At 52.1% G+C, this 22,910-nt stretch overlaps 1 protein-coding gene across 4 annotated transcripts in view; it reads left to right on the top strand.

Annotated features, from left to right (window-relative positions):
* Plekhg3 (pleckstrin homology domain containing, family G (with RhoGef domain) member 3) overlaps positions 1-22,910 on the top strand; it is a 45,311-nt gene extending 22,401 nt beyond the window's left edge. For 2 of the 4 annotated variants that reach the window (XM_013016662.1, XM_013016672.1), the window contains 17 exons: positions 5,860-6,240; positions 7,494-7,591; positions 9,011-9,080; positions 9,399-9,445; positions 9,570-9,720; positions 9,815-9,946; positions 10,139-10,321; positions 10,479-10,571; positions 10,884-10,970; positions 11,201-11,234; positions 11,521-11,619; positions 13,605-13,643; positions 14,078-14,097; positions 14,453-14,755; positions 15,342-15,455; positions 18,818-20,222; positions 21,174-22,910. In XM_013016662.1, the coding sequence (XP_012872116.1) occupies positions 5,899-6,240; positions 7,494-7,591; positions 9,011-9,080; positions 9,399-9,445; positions 9,570-9,720; positions 9,815-9,946; positions 10,139-10,321; positions 10,479-10,571; positions 10,884-10,970; positions 11,201-11,234; positions 11,521-11,619; positions 13,605-13,643; positions 14,078-14,097; positions 14,453-14,755; positions 15,342-15,455; positions 18,818-20,222; positions 21,174-21,901 (3,945 nt within the window). In that variant the 5' untranslated portion in view covers positions 5,860-5,898 and the 3' untranslated portion in view covers positions 21,902-22,910. Of the gene's footprint in view, positions 1-5,859; positions 6,241-7,493; positions 7,592-9,010; positions 9,081-9,398; positions 9,446-9,569; positions 9,721-9,814; positions 9,947-10,138; positions 10,322-10,478; positions 10,572-10,883; positions 10,971-11,200; positions 11,235-11,520; positions 11,620-13,048; positions 13,139-13,604; positions 13,644-14,077; positions 14,098-14,452; positions 14,756-15,341; positions 15,456-18,817; positions 20,223-21,173 lie in introns of all 4 variants that reach the window. The other 2 variants (XM_013016688.1, XM_013016682.1) reach the window with 2 other exon arrangements.

Below are 22,910 nucleotides of genomic sequence, written 5' to 3'. Positions count from 1 at the left end.
GTGGTCCTTCTGAACAAGGTGCCAGGGGCTTTCCTTCCCTTTTCAAGGCCAGACTGAAGGAGTTTTCTGGACTTCAGTCAGTAGACCCAGACTTCCTCTGGAATTCAGGTGGGAGGTCTCCGTCGTCATGGCAACCACAATCCTGTTCCTTCTTGGCAGCCACAGGCCTGCCCCAGGGACCCAGCCAACTGTCCCTGGGGCCCTGCTGCGCTCAGGTGGTGGGAAAACCAATTCCCAAGGGAAAATGAGTTTGCGCCAGCTGGGCTGGGTTTGGGTGGCCCAGTAAATCTTGGTCACACTGTTCACCCAGCCTCTGAGACAGAACATGTTGCTCATATTAAACACAAAGTTACTTCCCAGGGAACCTTCCCAGGTCCTGGGGCTCCCAGTCTCCAGGAGAAATGGGAGGGGGTCAGAGTGAGGAATGTGTTGGGGGAAGGGACACAGAGTCAGACTGTGGGGGGGGGGCGGGGTGTGAAGGGATGGAATGGGGTGGTCCTTCCTCCCTTTCCCCTGAGACTCTCAAGTTGTGTGAAGGAAGCGTTTATATGGCCAGACATATGAACTGAGCGTCTGCTGGGACAATTAGGGGACAGTGGAGTGTGTGTGTGGGGTGCCAAGCCGAGGAGTTTGAGGATCTTGAGTGAGATCTCTTTCTTGGTGGTCACAGTTGCTTCTCTGTTGGTCTGGAGAAGTGTCTTCCATCTGAGGGGATTGTCAAAGTGGGCTTTGGGCCTCTGGAGACTGTCAAAGGCCTTTAGCTCCCCCACCCTCCATTTTGAAACTGTAGAGATGAGAGAGGCTGGAAGGCCAGTGGGGGAGAGGAGGCCACTGGAGGAGGATGGAGGATGGAGGCCGCACCTCCGGCTTTGCCCCTGAGATAAAGCCTGTGTGTACACAGTTGCTGGCTGGATTCTTCTCTCACCTCAGCCCACAGTTGCCTTGAGGGGAGCCCTGTTACTTCACTTTGGGGGAACCCTGTTACTTCAAACAGGCGTGGCACTGTGGGGCTTCCACTCTTGGCTTTTGGGTATGGGGTGAAGGGCAGTAGGTGGAAAGATGATGTCAGTCTTTTGGAACCAGATGTTTTCAGGGAGTCTCCAGTCTTCCCACCTACTAGAGGGCTCACCCCAAGCATGCCCGGTCCTCTCCTCTCCTCTTTCCCACTCACTGGCCTAGGAGGGACAACCAGAGGGAGTACGCCGGAATCTTAGGGGTCCTCCAGGACCAGAAGCAAGAGTTCTGGAAGGCTCCAGGTGGGTTTTCCTGTGGGATGACCCTTTCTGAAGGGAGGAGCAGGGTCCCTTGCGGGAGGGACATGAGGCTTGTGGACAAACGGGGGGGCAAATGCATGTTTTGGGGGTGTCACTTTTCTTCCCTGTGGGTCAGGTTGAGGGCGCTGTGCTGAGGCGGAGTTGGCAGAGGGGAGGGTGTGGGACTTGGCTGCGCTGGCTTCCCCGGGCCTGCTGCAGCCTGCCTGCCTCCGGCCCCTGCCCATGGGAGGTGGGGCAGGTAACCTGGGGAGGTGTGGGTAGAACAAGGGTGTGGATTACACTTGAATGTGGAGAAAGTTTAAAGAAGAAGAAACGGATTTTTCTTCCTTTTCCTGCCCTTGGCTTCTTAAAAAAGGTATATATCTTCATTTCTTAGACATATCAGAAAGAATGGTCTTTGGGGACATTGTCAGAGAGCTTCACAGTGTAGAACTTGAGATAGTGGTCTACCTCCTTCCTCTCCCTCCACTCATCCTTCCTTTCCTCCCTCCCTCCCTGCCTGCCTGCCTTCTTGCTATTTGTGATTCTGAGGATTAAGTCTAGGGCCTTGCACACACCAGGGAAGCTGCTCTGCCACTTGAGCATTCCTCTTAATTAATTAATTAATTATTTTTTTTTTTTTGTGAGACTGGGTATCACTGCTACCTTCTGCCAAGGCTGGTATCATAACTAGTGATCCTCTTGCTCCACCTGTCATGTAGCTGGGATTATAGGTATGCACCCCCTTGCCTGGGTAGAGGTATAAAGTTTTCTAGAACTCTGATTTATGGGTTCAAAACTGATTGGGTCATCGGAAGACAGAAGAGGTCTCATCTGGGGCTGTGTAGGGGACCTGGAGATAAGATGGTGTAGACTTGAGTGTTGGGCAGCTGTCCACACAATCCATTCCTTCCCTAGCAGCCTCATGCTCTTGTAGGGTATTTTTGTTCAAGGTTGCCTCTCTGCCACTTGAGGCATAATTCCACTTCCTGCTTTTTGCTGGTTAATAGCAAATAATGGCTGTTTGGAGGTAAATGTCTCATGTTTTCTGCCTCGACTGGCTCTGAATCATGATCTTCGGATCTCAGCTCCCTGAGTTGCTAGGATTACAGGTATGAGCCACCAGCGCCTGGCAGCAGCTAATATCTTCCAAGTTGAGTTTGAGCAATCAGATTGTCATCCTGGTTTGGGATTGGGTTTTGCAACATGTGTGATGCTCACTGGGTGGGAAGGAGAGCTTGTCCATGCCCAGGAAACATGTGGGTAGCATTGTGTCTGTGAGAATGTGAGCTATACACAGGGTAGGGGTCCAAATGAGCCTCTAGGAGCTGGAGCACACTCAAATGGAGCAGGATGTTAGAATCTTCTCTGTCACCATCTGGTGGCCTTCTTGATAATCCACACTTGGAACCCTGCTTTGCAGTACTTGCTCTTCCATTTGTTCTTTTATCTCCCCCTTGCCCTTTCCTTGGCCTCTCTTTTTTTGGGGGCCGGGACTGTTTCTTTTCTTTTATTACCTGAGAAATTCAGTCTGATCCTGAGAATCCTTTCCTTTCTCCTTTCTGCGTCCCCATGCTGTGACTCTTCACTTGGGATCTATGTTTTACCATGTTCTGAAAGGAGAGTGAGTGGCCACAGGTCACACAGCAGGTATACAAACAGCCATCTCAGTCAGCCCTTTTCACGGTCTTGTTGGAGGCCCCAGTCTTTCAGGTCTTCCTATAACCTATGCCGAACCCAAGCCATTGACCAGGAGCTGTGACTAATCTTTGCTAGTGGCCCTGGCTGATGCAAAATCCATCAGGGAGGCAGTGGCCGGGAAACCATGACCATGCCATAGGAAGGCAGTTCTGGTCCAGCTCCCCACTTATTACTGCTGTGGCCTCCAGTTGTGCATCTGTAAGGTGGGGATCGTAGTAGTGTTAACAGGGTGGGTGACTTGCCATGTATAGAGATAGCACTGAGAATCTTTGAGCAGGCAGCCAGTCTCTTTAGCCTCAGAAAGATTCAGCAGCAACTGTACTTGCAAACTGTGAGCAAGTGTTTGCAGGTGGGTAGCTGTGTTCAACCAGAGATAACTTCTCCAAGCAAAGAGGTACTTTAATTTTAGGCTTTTAATTTCTCTTTGGAGCCCCCATGCAGTGGGGTCACCAAATCGTGGCCCTCAGAAGTGTACTTTTAAGAGAATAATCTTGCTGATAGCATGCATGGGCCAGGGTTAAGGCTGTGACGAATCCTTTGCTTTAAGGCGGTGACCTGGCTAGCTGGGAAATCCATTTGGGAGTTGGGCCTTTTCCATTTAGCCTCCCCACAGGAGCTGACTGACCTCAGGGCTAATCTGGGAAAGGTCTTAGGTCTAAGTGCCTGCCCCATTGTTCCAGCTGGGACTGTTGGGGCTGGGCTGGGCTGGGGCCTGACTGTGCAACTGCTTTAAAGGCCTGCAGGGCACCTCAGGGAGAGGGTCACGCAGGGAGGTTGGTCCAAGCTTGGGCCTTTGTGCCTTTGTGTGGGAATGCCATGGTGTCCTGCTGCTGGTGTAGCTGATTCCTGTAGAGGCTCTTTGGAACAGGGAGGTGGTGGTGGCCCCAACAAGCAGTGCTGCCTTTCCTGGGATCCCCTCTGAGATCTACCAACACCATCCTAGGGTACCTCTCTGAGCCCTCATCTGCCATGTAAGGGCTTATATAGACACCTTGGAGGTGACCCATGTGCCCCCCCCTCCCCCTTCCCCAACCAGCAGAGACAAGAGCTGTCCCTGCTAGGTTGGGTAGCTGGCAAGTAGGTCTGGACAAAAGCATCGATTTGTTCACCATTGCTCTTCTCTTGTCAAAGTCAGCCTTTATGGCCCCTGCCTGTAAGTGACTGGCAGCCCAGGGTGGATGGTCTTAAACTAGCGCAGTATCTCGTAGTGAGCACTCCAGAAGGGAAAACCTGGGAGGGTCAACTAGTGAACCATGTTCGGAAGGTTCCTAGAGGTAGGTCATGGCCAATCTGAGATTTGGCATGGAGTTGGTGAGGAGGAAATAATGCTGTGGTAGAGAGGACAATATTTGCAAAAGTCAGAGTCCAGAGAGGCTGTCTTCCAGGTGGAAGCAGAGACAAAAAAAAAAAAAAAACCAGGAGGCAGGTACCAAGAGGACTGGAATGATGCCACTTTGTAGCTAGCCTCCTCCTAGCTCAGGCCCCTGTCCCTTGGCCTTGTCTGGTCAGGTAGCTTCTGAGCTATAGGCTGGGTTAGGAGACTTGGATCAGCAGAGGTGAGGGAGGTGCTTTGGAGCTTTCTTTCCCCTGTGGAAATAACAGTCAAGTGAGCATTATGGAAAGTGGTGCTGGTGAGTTGTGGCTTTGGGTGTCCTGTCTGTCCCTCAAAACACAATCAGAAATAGGCTCTTGTCCACTGTCCCCTTTGAAGCTGCCCATGGGCCTACCTAGGAGTTGTACTATCACTTTAGGGAATAAAGTTCACCTGAGGCTGTGTTTGCCTCACCTGGGTGCAGTTTCCTGTCCTCTGTGCTGCACTGACCCAGCCATGCTGAGGGGAGTTTGTGGAGACTCAGTGGTGGCTCAGCCCTGGGGAATTTCCTGGTTTGGTTGAGTCAGGTTCTTGCCTATACCAGGTGCTGGGTGTGGAGTAGAGGAAAGGTGGTCACTCTCTCCTCCCTCTTTCTCATCAGTATCCACAAAGTTTCAGTTATATACTAAAGCCACAGATGTCCTGAGAGTTTGCAGTCCTAGGCAGAAAATTACCCAGTCCTGTGTGTATTAACACTTTTGTCCTTATGTGTTGGCCCTGGTACAGGCCTGACAGCAGTCCTGGGCAGAGTATTATCCACTGGATTATGTGTTGTCTTAATAGTGTCCCTATCTGGTGACCCTGAACAGGCCTGACAAGCAGGTACTTGAGATGTGCTGCCGCCGCCGCCTCCCCCTCCTCCCCCTCCTCCCCCCCTCCTCTTCTTGTTTCTTCCTTTTCTTCTTTTAGGGCTGTTACTGGGGTTTCAACTCAGGACTTCATGCTTGTTCAGCTGGCACTTGAGCTCCATCTCCAGCCCAGCTTTTTGCTGGTTATTTTGGTGATGGTGTTTCATGGATTTTTCTACTCCAGGTAGTTTCAAACCATGATTCTCAGATCATGGTTTGATCCTGAGTAGCTAGGATTACAGGTATGAACTACTAGCTCCTGGTTTAGTTTTTTTTTTTTTTGGTCTGGTCATGGGGCCTGAACTCCGAGCCTGGGCGCTGTCCCTCAGCTCTTCAGCTCAAGGCTAGTGCACTACCACTTGAGCCACAGCACCACTTCCGGCTTTTTTTCTTTTTGCTTATGTGGTGCTGAGGAATCGAACCCAGGGCCTCAGGCATGCAAGGCAAGTGCTCTACCACTGAGCCATCTTCCCAGCCCTAGTTTTTGTTTTTAAACTGTGGTAAAATACATCTAATGAAAAGCTTGCCATCCTGACCATGCTGAAATGTAATTCAGTGACAATAAACTGACCTGTGCAGTAAGAAAACCTCCCATGCCACCCTCCCCCACTCCAGGCAACCTACTTTCTGCTTTCTGATTTCTGTGGGGACTCAAGTGGACACACATCTATCTGTTTTACTCCAGAATCTCCCTGAAGTGCCCCCACCAGGCAGCAATGCCAGGATGCCCGTCTCTGCCACCCTTCACCCAGATGGCAGCCAGGAGCGGCCATTGAGCCTGATGTCCACCACCTCCTCTGGCTCCTCCCGTGACAGCCACAGCACCATGGAGGAGCCCACCGGCCCTGAGGCTTCTGCCCAGAATGGGGTGGGCTCCCCATGTGGCCGTCATTCCCCCAACATCAACAACAACTCCAGCAGCTGGATGAACGGGAAGGGGTCCCTGTCTCCATTCAACAGCCGGGCAGCGGGACCTGTCCACAAGCTCAGCTACTTGGGCCGAGTGGTGCGGGAGATTGTGGAAACGGAGCGCATGTATGTGCAGGACCTGCGCAGCATCGTGGAGGTGCGTGCTGAGGCCAGGGAGGAAGTGTCATCTCCTTCTAGGGTGAGGGACACTGGTCTCCAGTGGTCCATCCCTGGGAGGAGCCCCATCCTATACTGGGATGGAAAATTTACTCCTCTAGAGCATCAGCTCTAGAGGAGGCCCCAGGCTTCTGCCCTGGGGAGACCATTCACTTCTGCTTCCTTTATGATGTTGAGCTATAGGAGTAGCCTGGGGTGAGGGGAACTTCCTGTAAGTGCACAGGAAGTGGACACTGTGAAGGGGATCTGAGGGACCCCAGCCTAACTGGGATGACCACTGTGCTCTGCAGAAATGGAATCCAGGCCGTCCCAGTGATCCTTACTCTGCTGTTGCCTGGCTCTGGGGTCTGTCTTGGGCATCAAGTGATTACCTGAGCCCACCCACCATTCTTCCACCATTCTGTAAAGCCAAGGGCAACACCTGACTCTCAGGTGTGGCATAGGGGAAGTGTTTCATACCAGTCAGGGCACAAGCACCGTTGGTGTTAATCTCTGTGGCTTCTCCTCTTTTAAGGAAATCAGTCATTGGACTTGAAGCCCTCCTAAAATGTTAATTTTGTGGGGAGGCGTTACTAGGGTTTTGCATATGCTAGGCAAGCACTCTAACACTTGAGCCACATCACCAACCCTTTTGTCTTTATTTAATTTTTGAGACAGGGTCTTGATAGCTTTGTCTCTTACCTCCACAGACTAAACAGCTGGGATTATTAATTTGTACCACTATACCCAGCTTTTTTTTTTGAGTGCTGGTACTGGGGCTTGAACTCAGAGCCGCATACTCTTCCTTGGCTTTTTCATTCAAGTCTGGTGCTCTACCATTTGAGCCACAGCTATCCTTCTGGCTTTTTTTTGCCTGTTAATTGGAAATAACAGTCTCACAGATGTTTCTGTATAGCTGGCTTTAAACAGAAATTCTCAGCTCTCAGCCTTCTGAGAGTTAGGATCATTAGCTATGTGTCACCAATGCCTGGCATACCCACTTTTTTAAAATGTTGTGATCTTAAGAGTGTTAATTAGTGACATTTGTAAGGACCCTATTTCCAAATAAGATTACTTTTTGAGTGCCAAGTGGCCATGAATTTGGGGGTAGATAATTATCCAGTCCCAGTGAGTGCTGTCTATGAAGTTGTTGATGGCTATAAAATCAGTGCAGAATTGAGGTGTGACTAAGGGAGGTAGTTGGGCAAGATGGAGCCAGGAGTGACCAGGTCCTGATTGCCTCTCTCCATGCAGGACTACCTCTTGAAGATCATTGACACCCCTGGGCTGTTGAAACCAGAGCAAGTCAGTGCCCTCTTCGGGAACATAGAGAGCATCTATGCGCTGAACAGGTATGTGAGTGGGGGTGACATCATGCTCTCAGGCAGCACCTCAGGGTCAGGGGAATGTCCCCGGACTCATGGGGCTATGACATGTGGGCCTGAGACCTGATCTCTGAGGATGGGGAATAGAGGTCCACCCCTGCACAAGGGCATAGTTAGCTCTGTGCTGCAGAGAGGATGCCAACTGGGAGAATGTGCCCTGGGCTGATGCACTTTCTAGAGATAATCTGAAGTCACGTGCTCTGGTATCCAGCAAGCTTGGTCAACACCTGCTTCCACACTATTATTCTTCCTTTTGGGCGGCTATGTTGTCCTTTTCATCGCTGTTTTGTGTGCTGGTTCTGGGGCTTGAACTCAGGACCTGGGTACTGTCCCTGGCCTTTTTTGCTCAAGGCTAGTTAGTGTTACACCACAGGAGCCACAGCCCTGTTTCTGGCTTTTTTGGTGCTTCATTGGATATAAGAATCACACAACCTTTGTTGCCCAGGCTGGCTTTGAAATGTGAACCTCAGCTCTCAGCTTCTGAGTAACTAGAATTACAGGCGTGAGCCATCAGCGCTTAGCCTGTTCTTCTCATCATCGTCCTCTACTTGCAAGTCTCATAATTCATCCTCTTTTTCCCACTGATCCCAAGGGAGATCAGGCTCCCTAGAGATGATCTGACCTGTTAGTGGAATGCAGGACCTGGTGAGGCTGAATAAGGCCTGGTGAGGCTATCTTAGGACCAGCTAAGGGGGCTCTGTGAGGGCTTGAATCTGCTGCTGTAGGACCACAGACCCTCAGGGGAAGGGTCCTGTCGCGTGCTGGGGCAATGGTGTTGATAGGCTGAGGCCCCCTTCCCCCTAGATGACTTAAAGTGGGCAGAAGAAATTCTGCAGATAGAGAAGTCTAGGAGAGCAGGATCCAAGTATGACTTAGGAAGAGGGGTGGGGTCGGGGGGTAGGGCTGGGAAAAGCTAAGGAGCATAGGTAGAGGAGACAGGGGACTCTATTTCTGGGATTTCTTATGGTGTTTCATCTCAGATCAGGGTTCCAGGCTCACCCCTTCTCTCCATACTTCTTCTTTCCCATCCAGAAGGCTGCTTTTTGCTAGTCCCCTCTCTCCTTCCCTCTTTAATCTCTGCTTTTGTATGTTTGACTCCTTCTGCCCGCAGAGGAGCCGTGTCCCCTCCTGAGGTGCGTATTGCTGTGCTCTCTTGCTCCTTTGCTTGTTGAGCATGTGTGTATTCTGAGCTTCCTGTATGGTGGACTGGCTGCTTTGTGTGGTTAATGCCTGGGACAGGGCTTATTCAGAGGGTGGGAGCCCCAGCTGTTAGCATGACCCCAGCACTAAATGTGAGTGTAGGTCTGAGGAGGTGGGCAGGGGGCATGTCACTGCTGAGGAGGCTGCTGAGATTGATCTCTGATGGCTGCTTTCCCTCTCACCCAGCCAACTACTAAGAGACCTGGACAGCTGCAATAGTGACCCAGTGGCTGTGGCCAGCTGCTTTGTGGAGAGGGTAAGAAGGGTTGGGTCATTACCTCTTGTCCTGCCTTGTTGGGCATTCAAAGGGATAAGCATATCCAACCTGAGAAGAATTCTGAGTCCTGGGGGTCCCCCTTCAGAAGAAAGGCTGTGTGCTGTGCGTTGAGTAGGGTGGAGCTAGGGGCCGGGTGAATGAATTGCTCTAGACAAATGGGTACAAAGATGGCTCTGCAGGCACTTGAGGGAAGGGAGGACAGAGCATGCTCAGGGACCAGACACCTGTCTTTGGTCCTATTAGGCTTTTATTCAAATGAGAAACTCCCTGAAGTCACCATTTTTGGTCTCTCTTTAGAGCCAAGAGTTTGATATCTACACTCAGTATTGCAACAACTACCCAAAGTGAGTAATTGGGGTGGAGAGGGGGAGGCTGAGCTACTTGATGAGTCTGGGCCCCTGCCCCTTCCCCAGGCCTTCCCCAGGTGGCGACAACTTCATTATCCCACTCCCATCTCCCTACTCCCAGCTCCGTGGCCGCCCTGACGGAATGTATGCAGGACAAGCAGCAGGCCAAGTTCTTCCGGGACCGGCAGGAGCTGCTGCAGCACTCGCTGCCCTTGGGCTCCTACCTGCTGAAGCCAGTCCAGCGCATCCTCAAGTACCACCTGCTGCTCCAGGTAGCCAGGGGGGGTCCTTCCCCAGGACTGGGGGATTGGGGATGGGGGACAGAGCCCTTGAGCTGGTGTTGCCTAAATCCCGTTCCCTATATAGGAAATTGCCAAACATTTTGATGAGGAAGAGGATGGCTTTGAAGTGGTGGAAGATGCCATCGACACCATGACCTGTGTGGCTTGGTACATCAATGACATGAAGAGGAGACATGAGCATGCAGTCCGGCTCCAGGTACTCTGGGCTGGGAGGCTGGGGAGACATAGGTGGGTAGGTCCGTGGGGCTTTTGGGAAAGGGACCGTGGACACCCTGCTGGGCTGACCCAAGGAGGTGTTTGGGAGCTGTTGGGAGCCTTTGGAGCCAGTCTGCATAGGCCTCCTGGATCCCACGAGGCCTAACCCTGGGCCTGGGGGCTTCTATTGCAGGAGATTCAATCGCTGCTCATCAACTGGAAAGGGCCAGACCTAACCACCTATGGGGAGCTTGTCTTAGAGGGCACGTTCCGTGTGCACCGAGTGCGAAATGAGAGAACTTTCTTCCTGTTTGACAAAATACTGCTCATCACCAAGAAGCGGGGCGATCACTTTGTCTACAAGGGTCACATCCCGGTAACCAGGCCATCCCGCCTCCTTTGCTGCCTTCTCTCCTTCCTTAAAGACCTTGACCCCTCCACTTCTTGCCTGCTCATCTGGCTCCAGTGCTAGCCTTCTGAGAGAGGGTTGGAGGCCCCCTTCTTCCCTGACCGCTTTGTCCTCTGCCCCACAGTGCTCCTCACTGATGCTGATCGAAAGCACCAGGGATTCCCTGTGCTTCACCGTCACCCACTACAAGCACAGCAAGCAGCAGTACAGTATCCAGGTGAGGGGCTGAGGTACAGGGGCTGGGGTCAGGGCAAAATTTCCAAGCACACCTGCATGTGATTCCTGATTCCCTAGCTGCCTTGAACCTTAGGATTTCTCCCTGTAAAGCAGTGATCATCACAGGCACCTCTGAGGGTTGTAAAGAACCAAGGCAACCTTGTAGACTCCAGCATAGCCCCTCTTTTCCATTTCTTCCTCTGGGTCCCAGTGCTAGTGATGCCGCATAGCTTCTGCCTATAATAATAACCCTGGGTTATTAATAATAACCTGTGATAATAACCTTGGGTCCCTTTCTCTTGGGTCTTCCCAGGCCAAGTCAGCAGAGGAGAAACGAAGCTGGACTCATCACATCAAGAGGCTCATCCTGGAGAATCACCATGCCACCATCCCTCAGAAGGTTGGTCCCCAAGGGTGCTCCTGATGGGGTGCAGGGAGAATAGGTCTCTTGGAGCCAACTCTGGAGAGTCTGCTGGGGCTCTCCACCTTCTGGACACTGGCTGTGCTGGGTAGTATGTGTCAACATAAGAGATGCACAGGCCCGGGCACAGCACAGTGAGGTGTCTTGTTGAGTAGAGGAGGTGCAGCACAGAGAAAGGTGGTAACTAGGTGACTTTCTTTTCCTTCTAGGCCAAGGAAGCCATCTTGGAAATGGACTCCTATTGTAAGTTATCTCTTCCTTCCTGTTTGGTGCCTATTGATGTGAATAGCCAGGTTGGGCTGTGTCCCAGGAGAGATTTGCCTGATGGCTTTCATTCCAGGAGCAGAGAGGGTAGGGGTGGGAGCCTCCTATCATACCTCCTATACACCTAGGGGCAAGGGGCAGGAACTAAGTGCCTGAAGAAGATGGAAGAGGCTCCTGAGGCATCTGGAGCTGGGGTGGGTGGGTGTCAGGTCTAGAATTGGGCTGATGTAGTGATAGCCCTTGATTGTCTCCTTCCTGCTTGCAGATCCCACTCGGTACCGCTGTAGCCCAGAGAGACTGAAGAAGGCTTGGTCTTCCCAGGATGAAGTGTCCACCCATGTGCGGCAGGGGCGCCGGCAATCTGGTAAAGGAAGGGTTCAGCATGGCAAAAAGGTCTTTTCACAGGATCCTGGACCAACCTGGAGACCCTCTGTAGCTTCTGGGGCTGCCACCCTCAACTCTGCAGAAACCTGGGGAAGGGCCAGTGAACATGCGCAGAGTATCCTTGCTCTGTGCGCCCCGAACTTCACCAGGCTCCCCTGGGCCTTCTTACCTGCCTTTGAAAAGGAGGGCAGTTCTCCTTTGGAGAGCTCTAAAAATGCTTGATCATTCAGGCCTTGGCGTCTCTTCTTTGCTCTCTTTCCATAGAAACCTTCTTTCTCTGCTCCTCAGCCAGGAGTAAGACGTTAGGCACCGTGGATAGTCCCAGCCCAGTTCCAGAGTGATAGAACAGAAGCAGGACACAAGAAAAATGAGTTAGACCAAGTGGCACCAAATCCAGACAGGAAATATTTACTTTGGGTCTCTGGAAAAAGTTCCATTTTCCTCTCTTGGGTTTTCTTCCATTACAGGACTTGCTAATGGTCTCTTAGATTTATTGGAACAAATCGTCTCTTTAGAAAGAAAAAAACTTTGCTTTTATTTTTAGCTAACACACAGTGTATGTTTTCTGTGCTGATTTTATTCTGCTGTTCAGTCTGAGGCCTAGAGACAGATCTAGGATAAACCACAGGGACAGGGTTGCACAAGAACCATTTTAAAGTCACCTAGAGAGAAAGATTTTTTTTTTTGGCCAGTCCTGGGCTTGAACTCTGGGCCTGGGCTCTGTCCCTGAGTTTCTTTTGCTCAAGGCTAACACTACCACTTGAGCCAAAGCACCACTTCTGGCTTTTTCTGTGGATGTGGTACTGAGGAATCGAACCCAGGGCTTCATGCATGCTAGACAAGCACTCTTCCACTAAGCCACATTCCCAGCCGAGAGAAAGATTTTTGATTAATGGTGAGCTGGGTCTTGGCTTGGATCCACAAGTGCACTGGGGTTTGATTGGCTTACAACTTATGGGTCCCTTGAACCCCTGTGTGGATTGTTGTGTGGGTTTGATCTTCTAGAAGGCAGATCCAGGTTGTCTCTGGAAAGTTCTTGGTATTACTCTTGGGTGGATCTTGAACCTTGGGCCAAATTGGTTTGGCACCCCCCACCCCAGAACAAAAAAGCATTTAGATATTTACTTAGGGATAAAGATAGAATGTATGCATGGGTATATGTATGTATGTATTTGTGTGTGATGTTGGATACATCCACTGCTGAGGATCAGTTAATAAACCTTGGTAGATTTCCTGTGGCACCAAGTTTATGGCCAGCCCCAAGCTGACTTAATGCTGGGCAGGCTGGAGGAAGGGGCCGTTGAGCTAAGGGACTTGGAGAGAGGACTCTTCAGCCAAGGCTCTCTTATCCCTGCCCTCAGGTCTGTCCCCATAAAGCCTAATGGTTATGTTTTGTGTCCCGTCCCCAGAGCCTGGTCCTCTCCTGTCCAGCCGGGCAGCACTCCCCAGCAGGCAGCGAGGATTCATCCTGTCAGGCCTTAAGGGCCGTAGGAAGTCCGGTGCGACCTCTGCTTCCCAGCCAGGGTGCTCAGGGGCTTGGCAGGGGCGTAGCTAATGTGCTTGTGCCCCCTTTATAAGGGAAACAGAAGGGCTTGCGGTGGAGACCTGGCTAGTTGGTCTGCCGGGGGGGGGGGGAGGGCAGCATGGGGCCTGTCCCTTCCTAGTGGTACCAGAACTAAAGGCCGTGGCTGAGTGCTAATACAAGGGTTGGGCAGTGTAGTGTGCTGGGTGCAGGGCTTTAAAGGAATAGGAATGGCCCAGGTCCTCTTGTGTGTTGGGAAAGTGTTAAAGGGCTCAGGAACATGGGGGTGGGGGGAGCCCCCTGGAGGTCCTAGCCTTGCTGGGATCATCGCCAAGTGAACTTTGAGCTGGTGATGGGCTGGCAGTGCTGTGAGCTTGGGACCCAGCCAGGCATCGCTGTCTCTTGGCCTGTGGCTCACTCTGCCCATTTGTGTTTTTCCTCAGAACCAACCAGACACCTGCTGAGACAACTGAATGAGAAATGTAAGTATGTGAGGGGAGGGGGGGTTAGGATGGGGAGAGGGGTTGGGGGGATGGCAGCCATTCCCAGGGGGCTGTAGGTGGGATGGGCAGTGAAGCAGGTGACTACCCTGGTGGGTAGTTGTGAAGAGCAGGTTAGATGGAACTCAGCCTCTGTTCCTCCCCATGAAGAGGGCCTCACCCCTGCTTTCTGCACAGGGGTTTAACTTGCTTACCCCGTGCCCTTCCCTTGGTAACAGCGGGAGCCAGGTGATATGCACAGGCCTGTGCTGCTCTTAGTCTGGGCTCCTCAGCTGTCAATCATTCATTTGGAAGCCAGGATTGGGTGAGGGGGTCTGGGAATGGGCTCCCATTTCTCTAAATGGACTCTCTCCTGCTTATTGGTCTCTTTCCCTCCCCTCTCCGTCCCCTGTGTGGACTTGGTGGTGGAACAACAGCCAAAGCAGCAGGAATGAAGGTGAGGCCCAGGTGCTCATGGAAGCCAGGGAAGAGGCCCTGGTGAATGGAGGGTGGGTGGGACTGCCCGATCAGCTCATGGGGAATGCCCTCCTTCCATGGCCTGTTCTTGGAGCCCCTTTGATAGCCTGTCCAGCCTGGGATCTGCTCTCATATTTCCCTGTCTGGAGTGAGTGAGGAAAGCTTCTTCTGGGTCTGCCTTCCTGACAAAATGCCCACTTCGCACTGGACCCCATTGGAGGCCCGATTGGACATCTAGAGTGCTTTTCTGTGATGTCTCTGCTCCCCAGATGCCCAAAGGAGGCAGGGAGGTTACCCTCAAGGTGGGTAACCAGGAGTCCTTGTGTTCTGAACAGCATGCAGGCAGCGCCGGCGCCCTCCTGGACTTTGAGCAGGTATCCCATATGCAGAGTCTACAACCAGAGGCTGAGGGGGCTGCCCCAGAGGAGGAGGAGCAGGAGGAAGAGGAGCGGCAGGAGGAAGAAGAGGAGGTGGTAGAGGAAGAGGAGGAGGAAGAAGAGGAGCAGGCTTCTCCCGCCTCTCTGGAGGACCTGGCAGGGCATGAAGGCAGAGAGAAGGTGCCCCAGCCAGAGCCCCCAGGCTTGGAGGCAGAGGAGGAGGAGGAGGTGGAGGAGGAGAGTCTGGCAGTGGAGGAGCAGGTAGCCGACTTCGCCAGCTCCCTGCTGGCCGCCCTCCACTGCTGGCACTATCGGGCCAACGCTTTACTTTTCTCCCGGGGTGCTATGGTGAGGTGTCTCTTTGATCTCCCCTCCCCCTTGCATGTTCCTTAGCATGTGCATGTCCTTTCAAGAGTCCCCTCTTGTGTCCCCCCCTCCCCCAGCCCTTTGTTCTTGCATCAGCATTTCTTAACCCTCTCACTTGCTGTCACGCCTGGGTGAGCCCCTGGCATGCACTCTTCCGGCACTGGGTAACCCACCAGTCTACTCTGCCCCGAAGTGGGCCTAATCCAGGGGTGGCAGTGGGGGATGGGAAAGCCAGCACACAGTGGGGCCGGAAGGTCAAGTCTGCTTGGCTGGGAAGGGAAAGTGGGCTGGGCTTTTCTGAAGCTGCACACCAGCCCCAGGCCTGGTTGTTCAGGTTGTTCTGGAACGGCTCATGTCCAGGCTGGTTCCCAGTGCCAGGCTAGCCCCCCTCAGGGTGCAGGAGGGGCTGCTGAGTTTGGGCTGCAGGAGGGACCAGCTGACCATTGTTTTGGAGCTGATGGCTGATCTCTTCTTGCTACAGGGGAAAGAACACAGGGAGTCTGAAGGCTCCAAGAGCAGCAAAAGGCCCAGCAACCAGTCCCCAACCAGTGCTGAGAAGAGCATGAGTTTTGAGTCGGTCTCCTCCCTTCCTGAAGTGAGTGGTCAGCAGGTGGATTGGAGATGTGTGCTGGCTATCCAGATCCCTAGATCTGCAATTTGGGTTTTTCAAATGCCAGCTGTCTTGTTGGGCCCATGGAAACAGGGACTCTCTCCCCACCACTCTTGCCCCTTTAGAACACCTTTCCAGCCTAGAGCAGATAGCCTCTTCCTGTGAGTTAGTTAAAGGTGATCATCCTTAGTTAAATGCAGTTCCAGGCCGAGGGGCACAGCCAGTGGATATGACTGAATTTTAGGGCTCTGTGTAGGACACAGAGCTCACACTTGCCATAGCATGCCAGATGTTTAAGTTACATCGAGGCCTAAAGTATGGATATCTACACCTCTTGTTCCTTCTGTTCCTCACACCGTTCTAGAAGGAAAAGGCTCAGAGGTCAAGTAGTGGGTAGAAGGCAACTTCTGAGGAATAGAGATGATACAGGCCTGAGGCTCTGGCTTAGAGCCAGGGCTACCTCGTGCTTCTGTGGGTTGTGTGCAGCTGACTTGTTTGCTTTCCCAAAGGACAAGGTCATGAGCTAGACCCTAGGTTGGGTCATAGGACAAGACTAAGAACTTGGATGACTGTGGATAGAAATATACTATGGTCTGGGCAGGCTACTATAACAATATACTATGGTCTGGTCAGGCTACTATAACAAAATACTTTAAACTGGGTGCTTCTAAACCACACAAATTGCTTGTAGTCTGGAGGCTGGGGAGTTTAAGGTCAAGGCACCAGCAGGTTTGGTATCTGATGGCAGCTCCCTCTCTGTTTGGTAAGGATCACCTTGTTGTGTGCTAATGTGATGGAAGCCTCCCTTTAGCCTTTTTTTTTTTTAAATAAGGGGATTAACCCTTTCATGAGTGTGGCACCCTTGTGACTTAGTCACTTCCAAAGGCCCCACTTCTTCATATTCTTTTTTTTGAGGTAGAGTCTCCCTGTGAGCTTAGGCTGGCCCCAAACTCACGATCCTCCCCTTGGCTTCCCCAGTGCTAAGATGGAGATTGTAGGCGTGTGCTACCACTACCTTTTAATACTGTCGGTCACAGTGGGTGTTGGGTTTTAACATAAATTTGGGGCCCCATCATTTCAGACCAGATGCTAATAATGATAGAATATGAACATCCATGGATAATTTACTAGTAACCATGTTAAGAAAAAATGTTTTTAAAGACAAAGCTGGGCATGGTGGTACAAACCCAGTAATCCCAGCGATCAGGAGGCTGAATCGGGAGGATCGAGAGTTCAAGGACAAGCTGGAAGCCAGTGGCTCTTGCCAATAATCCCAGCTACACAGGAGGCTGAGATCTAAAGCTAAGGGATAGTGCCCAGACCCTGAGCTCAGCCCCAGTACTAGTACCAAAAAGAAAAAGAAAAAAAAAGCGATATAAGGACACTATCTTGGCAAAGATAGTGAGGCACTATCTCAAAAAACAATATAGAGGGCTGGGAAGGTGGCTAAGTGGTAGAGTGCTTGCCTTTCATGCATGAGGCCCTGGGTTCCATTCCTCAGCACCACATAAGCAGAAAAAGCCAGAAGTGGAGCTGTGGCTCAAGTGTTATAACGCTAGCCTTGAGCTGAAGAGCTGAGGGACAGCGCCCAGGCCCAGAGTTTAGGCCCTACTACTGACCCCCCCCCAAAAAAAAAAAACCTGAAAAAAATATAGAAACAAAACTGTTAAGGGCATAACTAAAGTGGTGGAGTGTTTACCTAGCATGCCCAAGGCCCTGGTTCAGTACCTACTGCCAGAACACACACATAAGCATACAATGTGAAATTAATTTTAATATAGTTAAACCTAATAGGTTCTAAAATATTTTAACATATAATCAATATTAAAAGTTCTTGATACTATCCTTTTTTTGGGGGGGGGGGTTGTGGGGCTTGAACTCTGGGCTTGGGCGCTGTCCCTGCGCTCTTCAGCTCAAGACAAGTGCTCTACGCCTTGAGCCACAGCGCCACTTCCAGTTTTTCTAGTGGTTTATTGGAGATAAGAGTCTCATGGACTTTCTTGCCCGGGAGATAAGAGTCTCATGGACTTTCTTGCCCGGGTTGGCTTTGAACCGTGATCCTCAGATCTCAGCCTCCTCAGTAGCTAGAATTATAGGCGTGAGCCACTAGTGCCCAGCTTCTTCTTTTTTTTTTTTTTTAAATATACAAAACCTTCAAAATCTGACATTTATTTTACTTGTACCACAGGCCTTGATTTGTATTGCTCAGAAAGCTAGGGGTGGCTGGTTGCTGGCTCTTGTGTTGGGCAGTGCAGGTCCAGGTCCTGGGTCCTACACAGCAGATTTTGGACCAGAATAAGTGGAATCAGGTCTGATTCATCAGCATTTCAAAAGACTGCTCTGGAAAGTGGCTTGCTCCAGCCAGTTTCTGGTTCAAGTTACCTTTAAGGTAGTCAGCAGGGGCGGTCTTCCTTGTCTATGTATTGGGTATATGCAGCTGAGTTGGTCCCACGGGTGCTGAGGCTGGCTGGCAGGAATTGGATTCCCTGTCTTCACCAGGCAGTAACAGCACACGGTCCTGTTGTCCTCTGGCCTGTGGCCTCCTGGGAACACGATCTCAGGGGGAGTTGGGATGTTTCCTCACATTGCTGAGGCTGGATTTGAGCATCATAAACCTAAGAGGAGGGGCTGTGCTGTCAGGTTGTGGAGTCCCAGTGTGGTTGTACTGTGGGGTACCTGTGAGAGCTGGCTCCTGGAAACCTGGACCAGTCCCTAGCCCTGTGTTCCACTTTGTGCCAGTAGCACCCAGGCAGGCCGTCACTGAGCCGTGTCATTGTCCTTCTCTGTTCCTAGTGTTTCCCTTGGGTGTGAAGGCATGCCCCAGCCTCCTGTTACATTGTGACAAAGGCCACAATCACATTCCTCTCTCTAAGGACTTGCTGCCCTACTTTTGAGTCTTACTCATGCTGATTGTCATCATCTTAAACTGCAGCTCTCTCCCTGGACTCTGAGCAGGCAGTGCGTCCTCTTGTTCCCCGGGTATCATGATAGGGCTTTGTGTGTGTGCCAGTACTAGGGCTTGAACTAAGGGCCTAAGACGCTGTCCCTGAGCTTTTGTGCTCAAGGCTTAACACACTCTCACTTGAGCCATCGCTCCACTTCTGGCACTGTCCCTAAGCTTCCCCCTCCCCCCCCCCCCCAAGGCTGGTACTTTCCACTTGAACTCTACTTCCAGCTTTTTGGTGGTTAATTTGAGATAGAAGTTTTTCAGACTTTCCTGCTTAGGCGGCCTTCAAACCATGTCCTCTGATCACAGCCTCTTGAGTAGTTAGGATTACAGGCGTGAGCCACTGGTGCCCAGCATGAAGGGGATTTTACTTACACGAACTCTCTTTGCTCTGTCTCAGGTTGAGCCAGACCCTCATCCTGGGACTGAGCAGGAGGTCCAGGAGGTCTTTGCTGCCACAGAAGGTCCCAGCACCGAGGAGTTGCCTTCAGATCCAGATTCTCCGGAACACCTCGACACACAGCTTAATGCCCACCCAGCTGACATGGTGGATTTTGTGGTGGCTGAGAGCACTGAGGACCTTAAGGCTCTAAGCAGTGAGGAGGAGGAAGAGGAGGAAATGGGAGCAACCCAGGAGCCTGAAAGTCTCCTGCCACCTTCCGTATTGGACCAGGCCAGTGTCATTGCTGAGCGGTTTGTCAACAGCTTTTCTCGGCGGAGCAGCCTGGCACTGGACGAGGGTAAGAACAGTGGCTTTGGGACGCCGCGGCTGGTTAGCCGGAGCAGCAGTGTGCTCAGCCTAGAGGGCAGTGAAAAGGGCCTGGCTCGGTGGGGCAGCACCACTGACTCCCTCATCAACCATCCTACCCCAGAAGTGGACATGAGCGAGGGGGTGGCCACAGAGAGTGGCCCTTCTGTCAATGGGACGGAGCCCCCAAACACAGCCTGTGGAGTAGAGCCTGATAGATCTTCCTGCAAGAAGGAATCCGCGCTCTCCACCCGAGATAGACTATTACTGGACAAAATTAAGAGCTACTATGAAAATGCAGAGCACCATGATGCAGGCTTCAGCATCCGGCGCAGGGAGAGTCTCTCTTACATCCCCAAAGGACTGGTGAGAAGCTCAGTGTCCAGGTTCAACAGCCTTCCCAAGCCAGAACCAAAGCCAGCAGCTCCGGTAGAGTACAAGAGACAGGGTGGCTCCCGGCCAGCATCATGGGTCCTGTTTGATCTCCCAGGACCTATGCAGGCTGGCCCAGGGGACCCAGCTCCGGTCACGGATGCTGAGTTTCAGCCGTCTTCCGAAATTGTGAAGATGTGGGAGAGGATGGAGTCTTCGCAGAGGAGCCCTCGGGTGGGGCCAGGGCAGGGCCAGGCCAACGGCTTTGAGCTGCAGGAGCCACTCTTCATCCTGGAGGAACACGAGCTGGGAGCTATCACAGAGGAGTCGGCCGCTGCCTCCCCAGAAAATGCCTCACCCACCGAGAAACACAGCCCAGCCCACCTGGCCCAGGAGCTCAAAGAGCTGGTGAAAGAGCTGAGCAGTAATGCCCAGGAAGATGTGGTCACCCCATTGCACCCCCGCATTGTGCAGCTCTCCCAGGTGATGGACAGCCATGTGAGTGAGCGGGTCAAGAATAAGGTCTACCAGCTGGCCCGCCAATACAGCCTCCGGATTAAGAACATCAAGTCGGTAACCACCAGGCCACCACTGCAGTGGGCAAAGGATGTTCCTGGAAGAGATGGGACGAGCCCTACCATCCCCTACCTGCAGGAGGAGTCTAAGGAGCCTTCACGTGGCAAAGGTGTGACGTGGGGGTGGGGAGGGACCTAGGGACATAGAAGCCAATGAGGAGCTGGACACTGGTGGCTCACACCTATCATCCTAGCTGAGATCTGAGGATCAGGGTTTACAGCCCAGCCCCGGGCAGGAAAGTCCTAAAATCCTTATCTTCAAAAAGTTGGAAGTGGAGGTGTGGTTCAAGTAGTACAGCATCAGCTCAAAGCCAAGGGGGTACCCAAGGCTCTGAGTTCAGGCCCCAGTACTGGTACATACGAAGACACACAAAAGCCAGTTAAGATCCAGTGCCCCTGAGGAAGGTAGTCTCTAAAGAGATTTTGCCCAAGAAAATGTTGTAAGTGTGGTGAGGTCAGGCAGTTGCTCTAACCCTCTGAGGTCAAACATATTCTCCTGTTTTTTGTTTTGTTTTGTGTTTTGCCAGTCCTGGGGCTTAAACTCAGGGCCTGGGCACTGTCCCTTAGCTTTTTTGCTCAAAGCGAGTGTTCTACCACTTGAGCCACGGCTCTACTTGTAGCTTTTTTGGTGCTTAATTGGAGATAAGAGTCTTCCAGACTTTCCTGTCCAGGCTGGCATTGAATCCTGTTTTGGGTGTGGTAGCTTATACCTGGAAATCCTAGCTACTCAGGAAGCTGAGATCTGGTTCAATCCTTCCAGTACCTTTTGAGTACCCTATTCCCAGCCCTTCCTGGAGGAGCCGAGGGAGCTTAGAGGAATATAGCCAGGGACACTTCCTTACCCGGATGAAAGGAAAACCTCTCATAGCTGCTGCTAACTCCTCACCCCTACTTACTGCCTTTATTGCCCTTTGATGAAAGAGCAGCAGGGGGTAAATGGGATTTTTCTTCCATGGTACCCCCCAAAACCCCCTAACCTGCTGAGGCCCATTCCAAGCCCTCCCTTCCTGGCTCTGCCTTCCTGTGCTGGTGATTTCAGACAGCTTGATCTCTCTTCACAGGCAAGAGGAAGCCCAGGCTGTCCCTCAGCTATGAGCAGCTGGTGGCCCAGGAATACAGTCCCCCCAGGTCCTCTGCCACGGAGACATCACCACGCCGTTTTTCCTTCAGCCCTTCTTCAGTCAGCCCGAGAACCACCTCACCTGGGCCCTGGCCCTCCACATGGAGCCCCCTCAGTCCCTTCGACACTGAAACCTTCAACTGGCCAGATGTTCGAGAGCTCTGCTCCAAGTACGCTTCCCACGATGAGGCTGTCCAGGCTGGGGGCAGCTGGTCTCGTGGCCCACCAGTCAACAGGAGCCGCTCGTTACCCGAGAGCATGGTGGAGCCTCTTCTGTCAGGCAGGGTGGGCCGCTGTCGTAGCCTGAGTACTAAGAGGGGACGGGGAGGTAGAGAGAGTTCCCAGTCCCTGGCTCCTAGGTTACCCCAAAGTGTACTGAATGGAGGTGAAGCCCTGTATGTCACTGCAGACCTTACCCTGGAGAACAACCATCGGGTGATTGTCATGGAGAAGGGGCCTCTTCTCAGCTCCTCTGTGGGGCTGGAGGAGGAGGGCAGTGGACAGGAACAAGTCTCCCCAGGAGCCATAGTAGAGCAGGGCCAAGATTTCCAGGAGTTTGTAGAATCCTGGCCAAAGGAAGAAGGGCCCAGGGACCCAGGAGACCCAAGCAAGCAGGGCAGAGTAAGAAACCTGAGAGAAAAATTCCAGGCCTTGAACTCTGTGGGTTGACCAACTCCTGTGGGAAGGAAGGGCCTTGCTGGGATGGGGTGGAAGCTGGCATACCTCCCCCAGGTCTGGCTCACTTGAGCCCAGGCCAGGGCCTCACAAAGGCCATCCCTTCTCTTCTTGGAAGGCCATCTATCCCTCTTGTTCTTGGAAGAGGGCTGTAGCATGTACCCATGGACTCAGCCTTCCACGCATGCTATGTGCTGGCACTGTACTTCCTTGGGGCCTGTGACAACTTTCTTCAGGCCCAGATGAACTGTTGTTTTCCATGGAGACCTTTGCCTCCACTTCCCTTGTAAATAGGCCTTTCTGGTAAGGAACCAAATATTTAAGCTCATATCTGACCAGAGAGAGCAAGCGCTGCCCAGGCCTCCAGCACTGGCTGGCCATTCCCAGTCTAAGGACCCGTGAAAGAGACCCAAGAAGTGGACTGGACAGGTTTTACTCTTAAACTGTACCTTTTCTTAGGACTCAGGTGAGAATGAGGCCAATAATTTATTGCTTTCCATCCTGTGGGGTGTGTGTGTGTGTGTGTGTGTGTGTGTGTGTGTGTGCAAGTGTGTATCTTCCTATTGGTTATCCTCCCCCTCCCCCCTCTCCACCCCTTCCCCCTTCCTGTGAAGAATGTAATGGACTTAGTTCAGGTACTTTTGAAAGTCGTTGCTAATGTACATACATTTCATTATTTGTCAATGGTGCAATAACCACTGCTGACCAACTGACCTGTGTGTGGCCTCCTTACTGGGACCTGGCAGGGTTGTTAGTGGGCCCGGGCTGTCTCGGGGGAGGCAGGAACAGGGAATCCCCTCTCCCCTTCACATGCTTATTAATCATTCAGGCTTAGGAAGACACAAGGGTTCTTGTGGAACAGGCAGGACCCACAGAGTGATAAAGAGGAGACTTGTTCTCTGCTGTGTTTGTTTCCATGCACTTCTCTGTCCACCCACGGCTGGTGTCCTACTAGGGATTCTACATATCAGCCTTCTCCAAGTGAAGGGTCAAAATTGTGCTT

This window comes from Dipodomys ordii, unplaced genomic scaffold (assembly GCF_000151885.1).
Source record: "Dipodomys ordii isolate 6190 unplaced genomic scaffold, Dord_2.0 Scaffold2, whole genome shotgun sequence".
Classification (NCBI taxonomy): domain Eukaryota; kingdom Metazoa; phylum Chordata; class Mammalia; order Rodentia; family Heteromyidae; genus Dipodomys; species Dipodomys ordii.
Note: the sequence above shows the minus strand (reverse complement) of the source record. Positions and strands in the feature narration are given on the sequence as shown.